We start from the raw sequence: 19,101 nt of genomic DNA, 5'->3' as shown, positions 1-19,101 counted from the left end.
TCCTTGTGGGTTGGCAGGCAGTTATAGGACTGCAAAATGGGTCTCCGGATTCACTTTGTTGTTGACCCACATGGTTGGTGCTGCATGGGTTTGATTGTCTTTGTCTGGTTATACAATATTGTTATAATTCCCAAAATTGTCCTCTTTCCTCACTATGAAGAAGGACACATTCCAGGCATATTAATAATAAGTAAGTTTCTAGATCCTAATTTTCTTGTATAATTAAAGATTTTTCTCACTGTGAATGTTTTTGGAATATAGTGCCACTATGATAACCTTCCTTTTTAACATATTTGATATTTTAGTAGTGCTATTAATATTCGGTAATTTGATAAATTATGGAAGTTTTAAAAAAGAGGAGTGGCATTTATATATATGCAGAGTTAGATAAAAGTGATATGTCCATATTTATCTAACTGTACAAAACATATAAAGACTGGTTTGTTTTTAAAAAAGACACAATGGTGATAACTTGTGTGTTTGTGTGTATTTTTAATGTTTCTCTTGTGTACTTAATTATAAATGTGGAAGTTTTGAGAATGGAGATGAAAACTGAGAAATGAGAATTTCATTATACTAAAATTATTTGATCATGAAGTTTTATGATAACACTTTGAACTTCTGGATAATTATTTTGTGCTATTGTCAATTGGTGATGGCTTGCTTATGATCAAAATACTTAGTTGACATGATATATTTTACATGTGCATGGCATTTAGGGTTTTCATGTATATTACCTCATTTTGACCTCACAAGAGCTATGGGAAATATTAATATAATCTCTGTTATACAAGTGATAAAACTGAACAGTACCATGCAGTCAGACCTGGATTGAGCACTCAGACTGTTTCCTTTTACATTTGCAGTGTATTGTTTTTTATTCCCCCAACAAAATGCTTATATTCTTATTAATTAAGTAAAAAATGTAGAATTATGGTGACTGAATTTGTTTCCCCTACAATTATTTTGTTCTGGCTATTAATTTTAAAATTCAAAAGTTTCTAATTCTTTGTTGTCAAATTAAGTATCTTAAGATCCATCAAAAGGGGCAATTGAACATCACTAATTCAGAGTAATTTTGAAGATAGCCAGTTAATGGAAATGTTTAATTGTAGAAAGTTTTTTAAAATGGCATTTTGATCCTTTCAAATATAATATAGTATGTGTAGTAATTAAAAGGGAGCTCATTTATTTATACCATAATAATGGTATAAATGGGGAATCAGTGTTAGTAAACAATCTGATTTATAGTAAATTTATCAGTTATTTTCATGCAAAATAATATTTTAAATTATCGTGTTTAAGATAGTCTCCTTGGCAGTATTATTTGGTGAGTAAACTCAATTAGTGATTTAATTTTTCCATCTTACCTTTTGAAAATTATCCTGATGATGTTGATTAAAATGTACATTTTAAACTTTAAAGATGCTTGTTGATAAACTGTTTTGAAGGATAAATGACTAATTTATTTATTTCATTTTTTTTTTTAAAGTATTCTATGGCATTGCCATATTTTGTCTGGTTGCCTTAGTGAGGGCCTCAATAACTGATCCAGGAAGACTCCCTGAGAACCCTAAGATCCCACATGGAGGTATGGTACTCTTCTGATTTATCAGTTTTGTTGGTGCCAAGATTATTATCTTTATTAATACATTTTATTGCCTTAAATATATATTGTTAATAGTTATGTACGTCATCTAACACCACTTTTAAGTCTTTGCTCATGTGTTTCTTCTCTAGACTTCTCTATTTAAAATTGCAACCTCCCCTGACTTCCTGGCTCTCGTTTTCAGTTTACTTATTTCTTTGTCTCCATCCTCCCATTCTAGATTTATTATATAAAAGCTCTGTAAAGGTGTAGACTTTTTGTTTTGTTCATTTGTTCACTGCTGTATCCCTAGCGTCCAGAAGAATCTCTATCATTTAGATGCTCAGTAAATATTTGTTGAATGATATAGAATTATCTGAGAAATTATATTTTTATTTAACAAAGGAATTTTGTTGATGTTGCCACTTACCTCATTATATTGTAAATATAACATTGCTTGGAGTAAATATTTGTAATATTATGGATATTATTGCCTATATTTCTCCAAGTTCTAACAATTCAATAAAAAATTTGAAAACCTTTTATTCTAGTGTCAGTTGAAGGTAATTTTTGATCCCCCTATTGGATAATAACCATTGAAACCACAAAAATGAATTGAAAATGTATTGCTTATTTTATTACATATTAGATATAGTACAACCTCGTTTGTCTTCTTTCCTCTTTGAGTCTTACTTTTTGACTATTTGCTATATAAGCTTGGAGAACTCTGCACTTTCTTCTAGTAAGAAATTTGTCTATGAAGTACATTATATTAATAGAACTAGAATACTTTTTATAATAATTTAGTGGCTTCCAAACTTGCTACATATTAGAATCATCTGGCGAGCTTGTGACAATCTCAATGTCCGGGTCTAAGGCACACCCCCAAAAAGTAAATCAGAATGCCTGGGAGGTAGGAGCCAGGTATCAGTATTTTTGAAAGAATCCAGGTGATTCCAATGTATAGCAAAGTTTGGGAACCAATGCAGTAATACCTTGTGAAATTAGATTAAGTGACAAGTCACTTATAGAGCCTTTCTTAAATCCTGATTGTTGTGTTTTAAGACCCATCATTTAAGGATCTTATTTGGCCCTGCAAATTTGGAGATTAAATGGGACTATTAAACTGATGTTTATGTAGCTATAGAAGTTTTTGAACAGCATATTGAATATTTAGTTTTTATTAACTAATAGAAACAGTAGCATTGTCACTTAGCAGTTTGTGTGGGTGTGTGCATGTGTATATGTGTGTGTGTGTGTCTGTCTCGAGGCAGGGACGGGATTGAGGAGGTTGGCACTCTGCAGTCTGTACGGACTCCCTCTTCTTCCCAATTGTCCTAGCCAAAAGCTCTCTAAAGTATTGCATGCATGTGTTATCTATTTGAACTATAAAATCCAGTGGCCCCAGAAAATCAAAGAAGCAGGTTTTTTCTAACTCAGGATCCATTTCTGTCGAACTCTTTAATTTGCAGTGGTCAAATACTCAAATGCCTGCATACTACAGACACTGCAAATCAGTGAGAAGGGCTAGGTTGGACTCTACTCAGCTACAGTGAAGTTGTCATACCATTAGATTGTTAGATCTTAAAAATTTTGAAGAGAAAACAGGGAATCCCAAAATTTATGAGGAAGTTTATGATCTTAAAAAAGGTTGGCAACTAATTTAAAATATTAAAAACATTGTGAGTACCAAATAAATTAAATCTGCAGGCCAATTGAGTCCACATCCAATGTGTTACTTTTGGTTTGTAGACTGTAGTGATGGAGGACACCATGGCATCTTGCTGACTGGATGTCTATATACTCTCTTATCTCCGTTGACATGTAGCCTGTGTTTTTTCACTGATTCCAAGAAACTTCCCTTTTGCCCAGTTGAAAAAAATACATTTATTTATCATATTTTAGTGTTTCTCCAAAGTCTTTTGGTATTTCATATCATATGATCCTCGTGTTTATTTTATGAGGTAGGTAGGCTGGGGAGTCAGGCATGTAGATTGTCCTTCCTGGATCATACAGCTGGTTGTTGTAGAGGTGGGAGAGACCCAGAAGACCCAGATTCTTGTCTCCCTCATCTTTTTACCATGGATCTATATATAGAATATTAATTTCAGCTCTTTATTCACCTTTGCTATGATTCTGGTGAAAATTTAAGTCTTCATATACTTTTTGATGTCGGTTACCTGATTCTTTTGTAAATATGATTTTAACTTAGTAAAAAAATACAAATTTTTAACAGTGAAAAATTATATAGCATAACTAAAGAATCAAAACTATAGAATAGTGCCATGTATTCAGAAATGTTTGAAGGTTGAACAGTTTCATATATTTGAATTCCTCAGAAAAGGAAACTTAAAGTCCTAACATGTTTATAATTTTAATCATTTTTATTGAATTATTATGAAATATTTTACATGCCTTTGTTTTCTGTTTAAACAGAATGACTTTAGTAGGTATGTTATCCACTAAATATGAGGCAATTTGAATGGAAGAGAACATTCCATTTTACCATAAGAAGATCCCCAGAATTTAATTTTATAAACTTTTGGGCATCTAGATGAAATAGTCAAATGAAATCATTATGCATTTATATTATTTGAATTATTCACAAGCATATTTGAAATAACAAATATAAAATAATGCCTTAAGTTAAAAATATTACTCTCTAATTACTTTCACATTTTATGAAATGATTTTATTGAAGCTCTTAACTTTTTTAAAAACTGCTTTATTGAGTATAATTTATATGCCATATAATTTACCCATTTAAAGTGCATAATTCAGTGGCTTTTAGTATATTCTCAGAGTTGTACAGCCATCACCACAATCAACTTTAGAACACTTTTTATCAAGTTCCTAATCTGCATGTTTGACATCAGTGTTTTTGTCATTACTAGAGCCATTTTTTGACACAGTATTACAGAGCAAAATCTTCCTTCTAATTTTTTTAAAAATATAGCATATTTTGATGCTATGCTCGAAATTTTACTCTGAGCTATAAGGATGTGTGAGCTATTAATGATCAGGATAATGTATTCACTTATTGTTTTGCTTTTTTGTTCCCTTTTATATTGTTTTTCTAAGGGTGATCTGTAAGAAACATTGACATTTCCTACATTGATAACTGATTAGGTCAGGGAACCTCTACTAGGACCCAAGCCTTGTATTGATTTTGGCAGTTTTGAGTAATAGTTTTCTCCCCAAAACATTACTTTATGATTTAAAATATATTAAATCAGAAAGGGCCTCTGAAAATGTTAGTCTTTTAAAAGACTCAAATAGAGGGTGATTCCTTCCTTTTTGAGAGATATACAAAACCAACCCAAGCATTGCTTTATATACATTCAAACATTTACAGCATTAATAAAGATCCAGATTAAACAATGTGATACTATTTACTCACATGAAAGAGCCTCAATTGTTATGGAGTTTGTCTTTTTAATTTGTTTTATGATTTGATTTTTCTATCCCTTAAAAATGTGTTAGCTTTTAATTTTTCTATAGCTATCATGAATTATCAGTTGAATTCTCTTTCCCATAGGCTTTTATTTTATTAGGTGGCTAGTACAAAGCTAGATAGGTAATCATTAAACAACAGAATGTATCTGTCACCAAGATCCTATTTGGATACGAGTAAATCCTGAAGAAGAAAAGGGAAAAGACTAAAATACTTTATGGATATGTAGGATATGTAAAGATGGATAGATTTTTTCCTTGCTACTAAAGACAAAAACACATTGTAGATTAACTAAATTTATAGAATTTTACAATAGTGATTTTTTTCTTTGTGCCCTCAACACACAGGGACATATGTGCTTGTGCATGTGTGTGAAACTGAGTTTTTCTAGGTATTTCTCATTTTAGATACTTATGTAGTATCTTCACTTTAGCTAAAAGAATTGTTTAAGTTCTTTCTTTAAACCAATTTAGGGTCCAGACCACAGACTGGCAAACACTTCTTTACTGTCAAGGCCTGATAGTAAATATTTTCAGCTTGATGGGCCATACAGTCTCTGTCACAGCTCCTCAGCTCTTCCACTGTAGCACAACAGCAGCCACAGACAATATGTAAACGAGTGGGCATAACAAATAGAACTTTGTTTATGGATACTAAAATCTGAATTTCATATGATTTTTACATGTCACAAATTATTATTTTTTTCAATCACTTAAAATTGTAAAAATTATTCTTAGTTTACAGATCATACAAAAACAGGTGGTGGACTGGATTTGCCTGCAGACTATAGTTTGCCAATCTGTGGTCTAGACTACAGAATTATAGGCTTTCTCTGACTATAGCCAAATGCTCTCTTCTTTTCTGAGCATACAACATTTTAGATACAAAATGAATTTATTCTCTAGAATATAATGAATACACTGTATTTATGTTTTAAGGGACTAATTTACAAATATAAAGTTTTTATGTTGCCTTTGAGCAAAAATTGGCTCATTGTGGAGAGTCTCTTCTCTGTATTCATGGAGATGTATTAATTCGAAGTTTTAATATTGGGATGTTTGGTAGCATTGATGTAAGAGGAAAAAAATGACATGCTTGTGACATCATAATATGCTACATATTAAATGATTTTTCATTTCAATTACAGTTAAATAATACTAGTTTAATTGTATCTAAATTAAGCTAATATTGTTGCTTTCTCCTGAGTTTTCATTGAAATAAGAACTGTAAGAAATAAAAGAGGATTTTCTTTTAAAATGAGATTTCAAGTGTAAAAGATAATTTTTCAACTTCCATATTGTTAGAACAAACAATTAATTTGATATAGGTTTCTTCAGAGAAATCTAGAGCAGAATGTTTTTCTAACACTTTACTATATAAAATTCCAGTATGTTGATGTTACTCCTGGCCATTAAACTAAAATAATAGAATTCAAATAGGACATCTTTTTAGAAAGTTGAACACTACCTACCATTATCTTCTTTACATTTATTTAGAATCTTTCATTGTTTTTTATTTTAAACTTTTCCTAGTTCAGCAAGCATTAGTGACTGCCTGCTGTGTGCTGGGGTCCCATTTTGAATATAATATTCACTCTGAATGTAGGTGTTTAATCTTACTATGCTCATACTTTTAGTGAGGTTATAGGGTAGTTTAAACATAAATGATAAAAATTTAAGAGTTTCGTAAAAGTAAAATTAAATATCAACAAATATTAAAAAAATATATTTTGTATAATAAAGCAATTATCTTGGAAGATGATGCACAGTTTTTCTGGGTTCGATTAGAGCAATTTATAAAGAAAACAAATGCCTTTTCTCTATGCAAACTTCATGTTATCTGCACAGAACTTAATTGGGTGCTTTTTCACTACAGTCCAGAGGGAATTGCTTCTGGTGGTAGTTCATAATTTTGTAAAGAACTCTTTTATTTCCATTAAATAGTAAAGTTCTTATCACCTTCATTACTGAAACTATTCTGATACCTCTTAAGCCCATGTGCCATCCTTCAACCTGCTCCTCTACATGTTCCAAATGAATCTATTGATATTTTAAAAATTAAATGTTATAGGAAAACCAGGATTCAGCATTATTTCTTCTTTAGAGCCTTTAGAAAATAAAATTTCTAGAAATTAATTGGCTTACATAAAATTATGTTTTAATAAAATAATTTGATTGGACTTTAGGGTTTTGTCATTGGATTTTACTTATATCCTAGAAATATGTCCAAAGCCCAAATACATTGTTTTTTATCCCTTACTTTGACTATAAAAATAGTGTTTTGTTTTTATAGTGTTTAAAATTACAAAAACACAAAATAAGACACATAAAATAGAACAGCAACATTTATGCCAAACACGTTTACACTGGAGGCTTAGAAGAAGAAAAATCCCTTAAGAGATATATACTGAAGACTTCCTATAAAAATCCTCTAAACATTTGTTGCTAAATTTTAGTGTTCCTCTTTTGCCTTCATTAAATGGATTTTAATTTCCTTCTCTAGAAAGGGAGTTTTGGGAATTATGTAACAAGTGTAATTTGATGAGACCAAAGCGTTCCCATCACTGCAGCCGCTGTGGCCACTGTGTGAGGAGAATGGATCACCACTGTCCATGGTAAGAAAAGAAAAGAATAATTCACTTTTAGCAAAAAAAAAAAAAAAAAAAAAGTAGTAGTAAAAGTGAAGTGAATCTTAGGACTTAGCTGTAGGCAAAAGTTATATTAAAGTTATGCGGTTTTAAGAAAATCTTAATAAGGATATCTTTATTTGATCATATAGTTCTATCAACTCTGAAAGTCATTTTTCCACAGAAATCCTATCTTTTGTAACAAGGAGAGATTTGAGCAGAAGACTGAGAATTAATAACATGCAACCAAATATACAAAAGGACTAAGATGCTTGTTTTAAATGAGGCAGTGTACGTAAAGCATTTAGTACAGTATCTGACAAGTAGGAAGAACTTAAATAGTAGCTATTTCTAGTCATGATAAACCATATACATCCAAGTGTTTCTGTCCCCTTTCTATTTGTTTAATTAATAACACATTTCAAATACCCTAAAAAGCCCCATGTTATCCCTTAAGCCTTTTAAAGTATTATGTATTGGATATGTATGTTAGCATTATATGTATACTAGATGTATATAAATGATAATTTGCTGATTCTGCTGAACTTTCAACATTTTTGGTCAATAGGGGGCTCTCTTGTAATATTAAAGAAAATGTTCAGTTGAGAAATAGAATTTTTGAAAACAAATGCTGTGAGAATTCTGTATTGTAACTCATTTCAAAGCTGTCACAAAAATCTGTGAAGAAGATATTGTTTTTAATTCTGTTTTCCTAGCATTGGATCTCTGTATAAATATTTAAACTGGTATAGTATAGCACTTTATAAACAGATCTATATACATATATAGAGTATTTGTACACACATGTATGTATATATGCAAAGTTAACTGCATAATAGGCTTTTTAACACATTGACTGCCACAATAGAAAAAAAATTTTTTTTCCTTGGGGCCAAAGTGTTTTATTACAAAAATAGAAAAAAACTTTGAAAACAACTATTCTTTCCAATTTAATGAAAAATTTTTTTTTATTTTCTGTGTGTGAGTTATATGCAATTAAGTCAATTAAATTGTCAATATTAAGTGTAACAATAAAGACATCAACAAGTAAGATTTGTTGTTGCAAAACCAATTGCAGTGTTTTGCCCAGGGGGCCAGCCATCACGTAACAGGTATGCTGCAGCATGGCAGTATGAGTTGCCTTCGCACCACACGCCTCCCAAGATAAAGAGAACATGTGAATTACATATGCTTCGTGAGGCCCCAGGCTCAAGACTAGTGTGAGTTAAATACAACTCACATGGCAGTTAATGTGTTAAATTTATAACTGCATTTATCTAAAGCTGACTCAAGAGTAGAATTTAGCTTTGTCTTGTAATGCTGATCAATTTAGAGTTTCACTTATTTTTGATAACTTGTTTTGATAGACAACTAATTACTAAACTTTTAGTGGAAATTTGGTTTTGACTATAAACTGATGATTTAAATATAAGGTAATTTCCTGAGATTAGGAAAAAATAAGAGCACCTTAGATAAAAGCACTTTGTTACTATATGAAAATTTAAAAAATTGTCTAAGACTGTCAACAAGACAGCATAGCATATGACATAGAGTTGGTGTTCAAAAAATGTGCCTTGCATTTAAACAGATTAATTCCCAAGTAATTTTCTAAAGCTCAGTGATCTATTTGCCATCACAGTAGTAATACAATTTAAAAAGCTAGATAAAACATGTATTCAGATAAGTGGTAGTCATATTGAAAAACTTAATTTTAAGCATTTTTTCTAATAGTGTTTTTGATTAACTACAAATATAAATGTTCATGGTGCAGTTGGATATTTATGCTTCCTTTCAATAGTTTAAAATTTAAAAAAAAGTCAACTAGGAAATGTTTTTGTAGAAATTAGTGATATTTGTTTATTTTTAAGGGATACAGACTAACTTGTTGGTGACCAAAGAAAGTGCTTAACCTAAATTCTAACATTGGGATGATTTATCTGTTTCTAGGCTTTTACAATTTTAGTCAACTTTTCAGAATATTGGTAGGAGGGAAGGAGAAGTAGAAAAGATTGGAGTATCAGTAAGGAGAGTAGACAAGGGACCTAAATAGATTTAGAAATTTTTATGAATGAATTTCCTAATAGAGCGCTTCTGAGATTTTCAGAGAGTGAGGGAAATGTACAGTGTAAATTGTTAGCAAGGAGAATTTTTGATGTTTTGAGAAACTGCATTATCTTAACTGCCTAACAGCTTTAGATTTAGAGGTTAGTTCTCAGATTGCCTCCAAGTTTTCTGTATTTCTTGCTCTGATCATTCTAAGTAGTTTAAATGTTACAAAAAGAACTCTTACATATAGATTGAGTACCTTAGTGCTTTTTAAAGCTCTCTGGTTAAGAAGAATGCTGTGATCAGGTAATTGTTTCTCAAACTTTTTGGGGACACGAAGGATGGGACAAGAATAAGCCATCTTTCATGTTACAGCTGTTAAAGAGCATTTTTGAGTGCATATGTAAGCACACTTCTCTCATAGCCCTGCAAGCAGCAGATGACAAAACACAATAAAATTTTCTTGTTTACAAAACATGTGCTCTTAAGTATAAGAAATGCCTCCACAAGGTTTTCCATTTCAGTTCTATGTTTGACTTTGATGACACACCTTAAAAAGAACAATTTAAACTTACAACTGGAACGTGTTGTATCTTTTTTTTTAGTGATGATATAATGCTATTTTGAAATGAAAACATTTGTGCAAGGTAATTTGTAGTTTTGAGCTAGGCTTTTCTGCTGGAATTTAAAATACTTTGAAAATTTGGGTACAACAAATTACAATAATAAAATATTCTGCTTAAATTAGCCTTAAAAATTTTTGGATTGTAGCATTAATCCCTTTCCTTGGAGTTTACTGTTGTATTGGTGGAAGTATGGTTCCAAGTATTTGTAAATGCTTTTGAATACATTTTTATTTTCAGCAACCAGGGATTTTTGTAGTAAAAAAAAAAATTGCAAAGGCTTAGCAGTTACATTAGAGTGGCAAGTTTAAGCTGTTTTACTTTAGAGCATTCAAATTGGCCTCCCCAGCTCAGATGCTGTAATGGAAGAGTAATATACAGGAAAAGAGGGTTCTTGCTCTCTTGGACCCATCTTTGCTAACTGTGTGTGCTCTGGCTAATGGCTTAATTCCTTTGTTTCTGTTTCCATATCAATGAGACAAGGAGACTACCATCTGCTCTTCCTGCCTAACTGAGTTGAGGTTGTTGAGTTGAAGGGGGATCATATAGGTGGACTTCCTTTGTAAAGTAATGCTTTACAAATATAAGATGGTATATTTATATCTTTGCACAGTTTTGTTTTAGGTTTGAGTGGCTTTAGGGTATTTCCATGAAGTTAAGCATATGTGAAGTTATTTGTATTTATTTTTTGTCTTACGGATCCTGAAATGAGCATCTTATTAATGTTTAAAATATTGTTTCTTTTTCATTTTTTTTCTTCAGGATTAACAATTGTGTTGGTGAAGATAATCATTGGCTTTTTCTGCAGTTGTGTTTCTACACTGAACTTCTTACTTCCTACGCACTGATGTTTTCTTTCTGCCACTATTATTATTTTCTTCCACTAAAAAAGCGTAATTTGGTAAGAAATGTTTATATGCACTAATGTTAGAGCAGCTGTAGCAATAGTTATTAACATGTGATTCTTTTTAGTGCAGAAGATTAAAAACAAAAACAACAGAAATATACCCCCAAATTGGTGAATTTTGAAATATATTGGGACTGAGAAAGTAGACCTTAGCCTGACATTCCCTTTTAACCAAATCCATTTATAATTATTTATTAGTGGATTTCTTTAGACATCAACATATTCAATCTTTCAGTGTATGCATCTTGGTTTAAAAATATCTAAAACAATGAAAACAGAGGTAAAATGTTAACTTCTTATTTTTCTGGAATAAAAACAACAATTAGTTTAATTTTTAAAGGCTCTCAAGGGAACAGTTATGTTCTTGAGAAAGAGGACTTTTTCCCTTTTGACTTTTAACAATAATGATAAGATGAATTTGCAGGATGCTTTAAAAAGTTATCCTTCAACTATATTATTTGAGGCAGTGTTTTCCCATTTTGTAGAAGAACTGCAGTAGATGTTAAGACATGCCCAGAATGGTGATAGTGGTGGTGGTGGTGATAATAACATCAAATAGAATTTTTGATTCCTTGACTATATGTCAATGCTGTGCTATGGGCATCTCATTTTCATTCTCACTTTAATGCCCACAGCAACCACGTGAGGTAGGTATGATTCTCCCCTCCACCTCATTTTTATAAATGGGGAAACAGAGACTAATAGAAGTTAAGTAAGGTACTGAAGGCACAAAGCTAGGAAGTGATTATTCAACTGGTTTTAGTTGTAGAGCTGGGATTTCAAGCTGATTTTGTATGTGTTTTGACAATTATTTTTTCTATTTCATTTGGACTTGGATTGTGTTTTTTAAAATACTCTCTGTGTGTGTGTGTGTATGTGAGAGAGGGAAAGAGAGAGGGAAAGAGTGAGAGAATGTGCACGTATCCATGTGAGGACACAAGGTGGGGGGTAGACGAGAAAGAATTATACCCTTGATGTGGAAGGGAATTTTTCTTTCCTATTGATACCAGTTTATACTGTTTAAATATTTTATATTTAAAAAAATAAATGCAGTGATGGTACATACAGTTAAATCTTGGGATGAGAGAGAGTGAAAAAAGTCTTTAAGTTCTATCTATATATTTAGATATTTTCAGTATACATGATCATTTTGATTAATTGAAAGAGGATATTTGCATTTGCTTGGCTAAATATATTAGTGGGGTCTTGTAGTGATTATGTTTACTGAGCAAGTAAAATTAGATACTAATAACTGAAAAAAGTTCCAAAGGGAGAATTTTATTAATAAATATAGGTATTTAACATTTTCATGCTGAGAATATAGTACATGCTAGTACTATAGTTTTAGAAATATTTTATCTTATTTATAGATTTAATTGATATTATAGTTAGAACATATAAAGGATTATACATATTTCCCAGAGTAACCTGTTTCAAAAATTGAGCCTAATAAGAAAAGGCATGAAAATAAAATTGCTTGGTAGGACTAAGGTCATATTTTTTTAAAAAGTGAGAAAGAAAATTTAGTGGTCTCAATGAAAAACTAACAGAGGCTGTCTAAGAGGGAATGCATTGTAGTGTAGTGCAAGGATTGGCAAACTATGGGCCTTGGGTTAAATTTAGCCCTGTATCTGTTTTTGCTAATAAAGTTTTACTGGAAAACAGCTACTCTCATTTCTTTCTGTATTGTCCATGGCTGCTTTTGTGCTATAGCAGCAGAGTTGAGTAGTTGTGACAGAGGCTATATGGTTTGCAAAGCCTAAAATGTTAACTGTCTTGCTCTTTACATTAAGTTGCCAACATCTGGTAGTGGACAGATCTTGACTTTGTAAACAGACACATCTAGGAGCAAACCCCAGCTTTCCTTATTACATGTATAACCTTTGGCACATTGTTTAATCTCCCTGAGTTGTAATTTCTTCTTCTAAAATGTGATTAGCAATGAGATCAAATGAGATAATATATATAAAAGTACCTGGTATATGATAGACATTAAACTTGTATTTGATTTTAATGAAAGCTCTCAGAAGAAGGGAACAATTTTCTTTGGCGTATTAATTTTTATCAAAAATTTACAGACCATTTTAGAATAACCGTTTATTACTGAGAGATTGATGACTAAGGAAATTCCAATAATCAAATAAGGATGTAATGATAATACTTAGCTGAAGGATTAAGACATTTGAAATTACAAACTGATTTGCCTCTCCAAGTGAATGGTAGAAACTGGAGATATTAATGGCAGTTAGAGAAAGAATCACTTTTTTTATGGAGAAGCTGATTATAGGTTATTTTGAATATATATGCTCTCTAAATATACTGTAGTGTGTGTACGTGTGTGTGTGTGTATGTATATATATAGCATACTGAATGTTGAAAAAAGACCAGCAGCATGGAAAAGTTTATTAAGAGATTAAAAATTAGACTAGGAAGAAAATATATAAGAAGTGAGTACAAGTTGGATTTTGAAAAGTCAAACCAGATTTTCTGTAGAGCGATCAGTTGTAGAAGTAATGCAGGTAATTTTCTTGTAATCTTCTTAGTATGTTAGTCAATAATATTACCAAATGAAAAATAATTAGTTCACATTTGTTATAATAAAGCTACTTAGTAAATTATAACAGTTCTAGGGATCTGACAGAGTTATTTATGTCTAGTAGTGCTGAACAGTAATTGTTCTTTTAGCTTGTTAAGCCTTATAGTATCTTTGTTGTATTAAGTGGGGTACTTTTATAATTATCATCATATTAGGGGTGATGAATGGAGAGCTCAAAGAGATTATGTTGTGATATTTCAAAAATCATTTTGCATCTTATTGAGGAATTCAGGGGTTTAATCTTGTTTAAAATATATTCTCTGAATGAATGAAGTCATTTATATACATTATCAAGTCAGGTATATGGAGAAGAGGGCTTTACCATAATGTTTCACAATATAAGAAAAGACAATTTCATTATACAAATTTAAATACATAAAAACAGATGTTTATTAGCAGTGTATTTCTTAAATTTACTAGAATAAAGCTAAATTCTAGGACTAGAATTATAACTAAAATTGTAGAAAGTATTTTATAATTTATATAGCCCCAGATATTACAGGGATCTGAAGCAAATGAATTTTCAGCTCTCAATATACATTGAAATGAATTCTAGTCATTTCATTGATTTAGATATTGAGAATTTGCAGCTGTATTACTGAGTGCATACAAGCTTAGAATTATTATATCTTTATGGTAGATTGACACTTGTATTATTATAAAATATACCTCTTTATTCATAATAATTTTTGCCTTATAGTCTTTTTTTTTTCCTATTGTTAGTTTAGCTATATCAGCTGTCTTTTGGTTAGTATTTTCATGGCATATCTTTTTTCTGTCTTTTTCCTTTCAACCTTTCTTGGTTCTGATGACTCAATGTGTTTTGTAGACAGCAGATGTTTTATTGTTTTTTTCTCCAATGAATCTAATAATCTTTGTCTTTTAATTTGAAATATTTAGGCCGGGCGCGGTGGCTCACGCCTGTAATCCTAGCACTCTGGGAGGCCGAGGTGGGCGGATCGTTTGAGCTCAGGAGTTCGAGACCAGCCTGAGCAAGAGCGAGACCCCATCTCTACTAAAAATAGAAAGAAATTATATGGACAGCTAAAAATATATATAAAAAAAAAATTAGCCGGGCATGGTGGTGCATGCCTGTAGTCCCAGCTACTCGGGAGGCTGAGACAGGAGGATCGCTTGAGCTCAGGAGTTTGAGGTTGCTGTGAGCTAGGCTGACGCCACGGCACTCACTCTAGCCTGGGCAACAGAGTGAGACTCTGTCTCAAAAAAAAAAAAAAAAAAAAAAAAAAAAAAATTTGAAATATTTAGGTTTTTTCTTTTTATTTAGTATAACTGGTATTAATTCTGTTGTCTTTTTTTTTTTTTTTTTTTTTTTGTTGAGACAGAGTCTCACTTTGTTGCCCAGGCTAGAGTGAGTGCCGTGGCGTCAGTTTAGCTCACAGCAACCTCAGACTCCTCGGCTTAAGCGATCCTACTGCCTCAGCCTCCCGAGTAGCTGGGACTACAGGCATGCGCCACTATGCCCGGCTAATTTTTTCTATATAGATTTTTAGTTGTCCATATAATGTCTTTCTATTTTTAGTAGAGACGGGGGTCTCACTCTTGCTCAGGCTGGTCTCGAACTCCTGACCTCGAGCGATCCACCCGCCTCGGCCTCCCAGAGTGCTAGGATTACAGGCGTGAGCCACCGCGCCCGGCCTTGTTGTCTTTTTATTTATTTTCTGTTTAACCATTCTGTTCTTTGCTCCCATTTTTCTCTTTTTGTTGCCTGTTTTGGAATTTTCAGTTTAAAACAATTCCAAATTTTCCCTTCTGATGGCTTTTTCTTTCACTCTTCTTTTTATAGTTTTCACAGAAGTGAAAACATTCTTGCTTGTTTTTACAGTCTAATATAAGTTAGTACTTTGATCATTGTCCATCTAATGAATTCAGTGGTCTTAGACTACGCCCTACCATCATCATCTTTGGTATTGTGGGGTATAAAATAGATGTAGAACTAAATCACATGACAAGAAGACATTATTGTTGCTTGTACATTATGTGTTGTAATATTATATATGTTATATGTTGTTTATATGGTCAATATTCATTTTGAGTTATCCATATATAATTGCTTTTCCTAGTCCTTTATGTCTTCATAAATTTTTAAGCCTTCTCTTGCCTTACTTTTTTTTCTGACTTTTAGTACAAGTCTGTTGAACAAATTCTCCCATTTTGATTTACCTCAAAATACTTTTTATTAATATTTCCTAATTTTTGAAGGATTTGTTGCATGGCACAAAATTATAGGTTGCCAGTTACTCTTTCAGTTTTGAAAAGATGTTATTCCATTGTCTTATGGTTTCCATCATTTCTGTTATAAAGTCAGTTGTTGGTCTTATTGTTACTCCATTGAAAGGTGTGGTTTTCTCTGGCTGCTTTTGTTGTTGTTGTTGTTGTTGTTTTGGTCTTTGTATTAGCATTTATTCTGTGATGTGATTTGGTGGTGTTTTCTTTGCTGGAGAGTTTCTGTAACATCTTGAATCTGTGACCTAATGTCATTCTTAAATTATGGAAATTTCTTGGCCTGTATCACTTCAAATATTACTTCTGCCCAATTTTTTATTTTGCAGTTCTGAGATTCTAATTATATGTACATGAGATCTCATTGCGCTGCATATGTTTTGCATTTTTTTCTTCATTATCTTTTTTTCTTTTTTCCCTCTGTGCTTCAGTCTGGATGTTTTCTGTTGACCTATCTTCTGGTTGACTAATCAGATCCTGTGCTCGAATCTACTGTTAAACTCCTTTATTGAGTCCTTAATTCAGTTATTTTATTTTTTACTTTTAGAATTTCCATTTGATTTTTTTTTTCATAGATCACTTCTCTGGTGAAATTCTCCATTTTGTTATCTATTTTCATGAACATTTTAATCAAAGTTTTGTTAATGTCTACATCTGATAACTTCAATTTTGAGATCTCCTTGTGGGTCTATTTCTGTTGATTTTTTTTTTCTCTCTCAGTTTCTAAATATTTTACTCTGTTTTTTGACATGCCTGATAAGTTTTTATTGCATACTGGCCATTTTATGTGACAAATTATAGAAGATCTGGTTGATATGTTTGTTTTTTTCCCATATGTGACTCTTTTTTGGACAGTACATGAGAAGGCTCATCTTGATTCAACCAAGGATTTGTATAACAAGTATTTCTAATGCTAAATGACAGAAGATTGGTCTTAATATAGCAATTCTTTGGATAATTTATTGCATTTATAGATATTTGTAAGGATTTATGGTTGCTGGATTTGTCTTGGAGAAGGACTAGTTTCAGTTTGCCTTTTCTCCTACAGTGTGGTCCTTCAAGGGTCTCAACTGAAAAACTGAGATGTTAAATGTGGATTGTGCCCTCCAGTTATTGCTTCCCTGGCCTATGAGATTGCAGAATGCTCTGAGCATCTAGTTCTACTTGGTCTTTCATCCAGTACTGCTTATGAATTGGCAGGTACCTTAAGGTAAAAAGCAGTGCAGAATGTAGGGTCACCTTAATGCATTTCTGCTCTCTGAGATCTTGGCCTTTTAAGTTCTGGATAGTTTGGCTACTTTCCAGTATCTTCAAACAGCTGTTTACTTATTAATTAATTGGATTTCATCTGGCTTTTAATAGTGTTCTTGGTGAGAGGGTTGGTCTCATACAAACTATTCCCTCATAGGTGTCAATGACAATAGCATTTTGTTTAAAAATTTCTTCCCAGGTGATTCTAATCATTGCTGCCTAATTGAATAATTCCAGGAGGCAAGACTCACATCATAGCCTATGTAGATGGTATCCTGTGGAGTTGTGCAGTGCAAAACTGTGGCCATCAGGTTTGAGAATGGTTGTGCTATAGGGAATGAGGCTTATGGTGGACTTTATAGGTTAGGTGGAGATTAACCAAATGAAGAGATGAAGGAAGTCATTGCTGGGTAAGAAAACAACAAAAGGCTTGAGGCAGTGATTGGAATAATTGGTTTTAAGGTCAAATCTATTATAAAATTCCAACTGTATAGCAAATATTTCTAAGGCTAAAGAGTAAAACATTGTTCTTACCATAGCATTTCTTTTGATGGTGGCATTTGTTGTGTTTTTCTTTCTAAAGATAGAAAAATTTACTAATAATTTCAGTACAAAAGTCACCATTATTACCAATGACATTTTAAAAATATTTTACATGTTTTACAGTGGAATATTCTTCAAACAGTCCTGCCTCAATCAATGTTTTTTTTATAAGTCCTTTCTTGTGTTTCTTTCATTTTTCTCTAAAACAAAAAAATAAAAAAGTATATCTAACTCTTGATTATGTGTATAAAGCTGACTAGATGATGTCAGGAACCTCATTCATTCACTTTGTTATCCTTTCTATTATTTAGGATATGAAATAAGATCCCCAAAGGTCCCTAACTATCTTTGGAGATAGTATTAACGATTACTGTGCATCTTTCTTGTGAGAAAAATTACACAGTTAAAGAATGACATGGTCTTTGACCTTGGGTTCTGTCAGCCACACTGAAGTAAAAGCTTTAGTCTGCATTTTCTTTATACCCTTTCAGGTAGATAGATGGCAGCATAGCATCTTTTCTAGCTCATCTTTAAATTCCAGAGCTGAGTGCTCATTCTCTGGGTCTGAAAAGAAAGTGTTAAGTTTCTTGTTTTTCTTTTTTGATTTTTAAGGTGAAAGTGTTTATTCATCAAACAAAAGAAAAAAACAGGTTGCCCTTTGACAATTGCTGTAATGGCGCTTAACCTATATTCAGGAAAAAACTGGTATGTTATGGTTATGCTTATGGGAAAGAGAGAGTTGAGAGAAAGCAGGTTGTTCACAAATTCTGGGAAATGAACAGATTGGGAGCCTGATTTTCTTCCATTTCACTCTTCTCCTTCCCTTCTGCTTTCAGGAGAATTTTTTTCTGAGCTGGATTATTTTAATTTCTTTGCAATTGCCCCTATTGTTTTAATGCCTTTTGATTTCTTCTTAATCTTTACTTTTAAAATATCCATTTGTCATGGATGTTCAAAGATTTATGTTTTCACTATGTGAAGTTTTGAGGAAATATTTGACTATATCCTTTTTTGAGGGAAGGAAGAACTATGAAGAGTAAGAGATAAGGAATTTATAGTTTATCATGAATCAGTGCCCAAATTTAGGATTTATTTTTTAAGATGTAGATATTGATTTATATTCTAAGTCTCATACTAAAAAAGGTCTACTAACTTAAAAGGGATTAGTATTTACTATCTTATTTGAAAATAGTAACTTAAAAAGCCCCAAATTCTCAATTAGTATA

The 19,101-nt window shown here is 31.9% G+C and overlaps 1 protein-coding gene across 1 annotated transcript in view; it reads left to right on the top strand.

Annotated features, from left to right (window-relative positions):
* Positions 1-36: 36 nt before the first annotated feature.
* Positions 37-19,101, top strand: part of ZDHHC21 (zinc finger DHHC-type palmitoyltransferase 21) — a 47,645-nt gene continuing 28,580 nt past the window's right edge. Inside the window, exons 1-5 of the mRNA XM_069474204.1 lie at positions 37-73; positions 161-190; positions 1,493-1,591; positions 7,545-7,656; positions 11,100-11,238. Of these exons, the coding sequence (XP_069330305.1) occupies positions 37-73; positions 161-190; positions 1,493-1,591; positions 7,545-7,656; positions 11,100-11,238 (417 nt within the window). The remainder of the gene's footprint in view (positions 74-160; positions 191-1,492; positions 1,592-7,544; positions 7,657-11,099; positions 11,239-19,101) is intronic.

This window comes from Eulemur rufifrons, chromosome 7, assembly GCF_041146395.1.
Source record: "Eulemur rufifrons isolate Redbay chromosome 7, OSU_ERuf_1, whole genome shotgun sequence".
NCBI lineage: Eukaryota > Metazoa > Chordata > Mammalia > Primates > Lemuridae > Eulemur > Eulemur rufifrons.
Note: the sequence above shows the minus strand (reverse complement) of the source record. Positions and strands in the feature narration are given on the sequence as shown.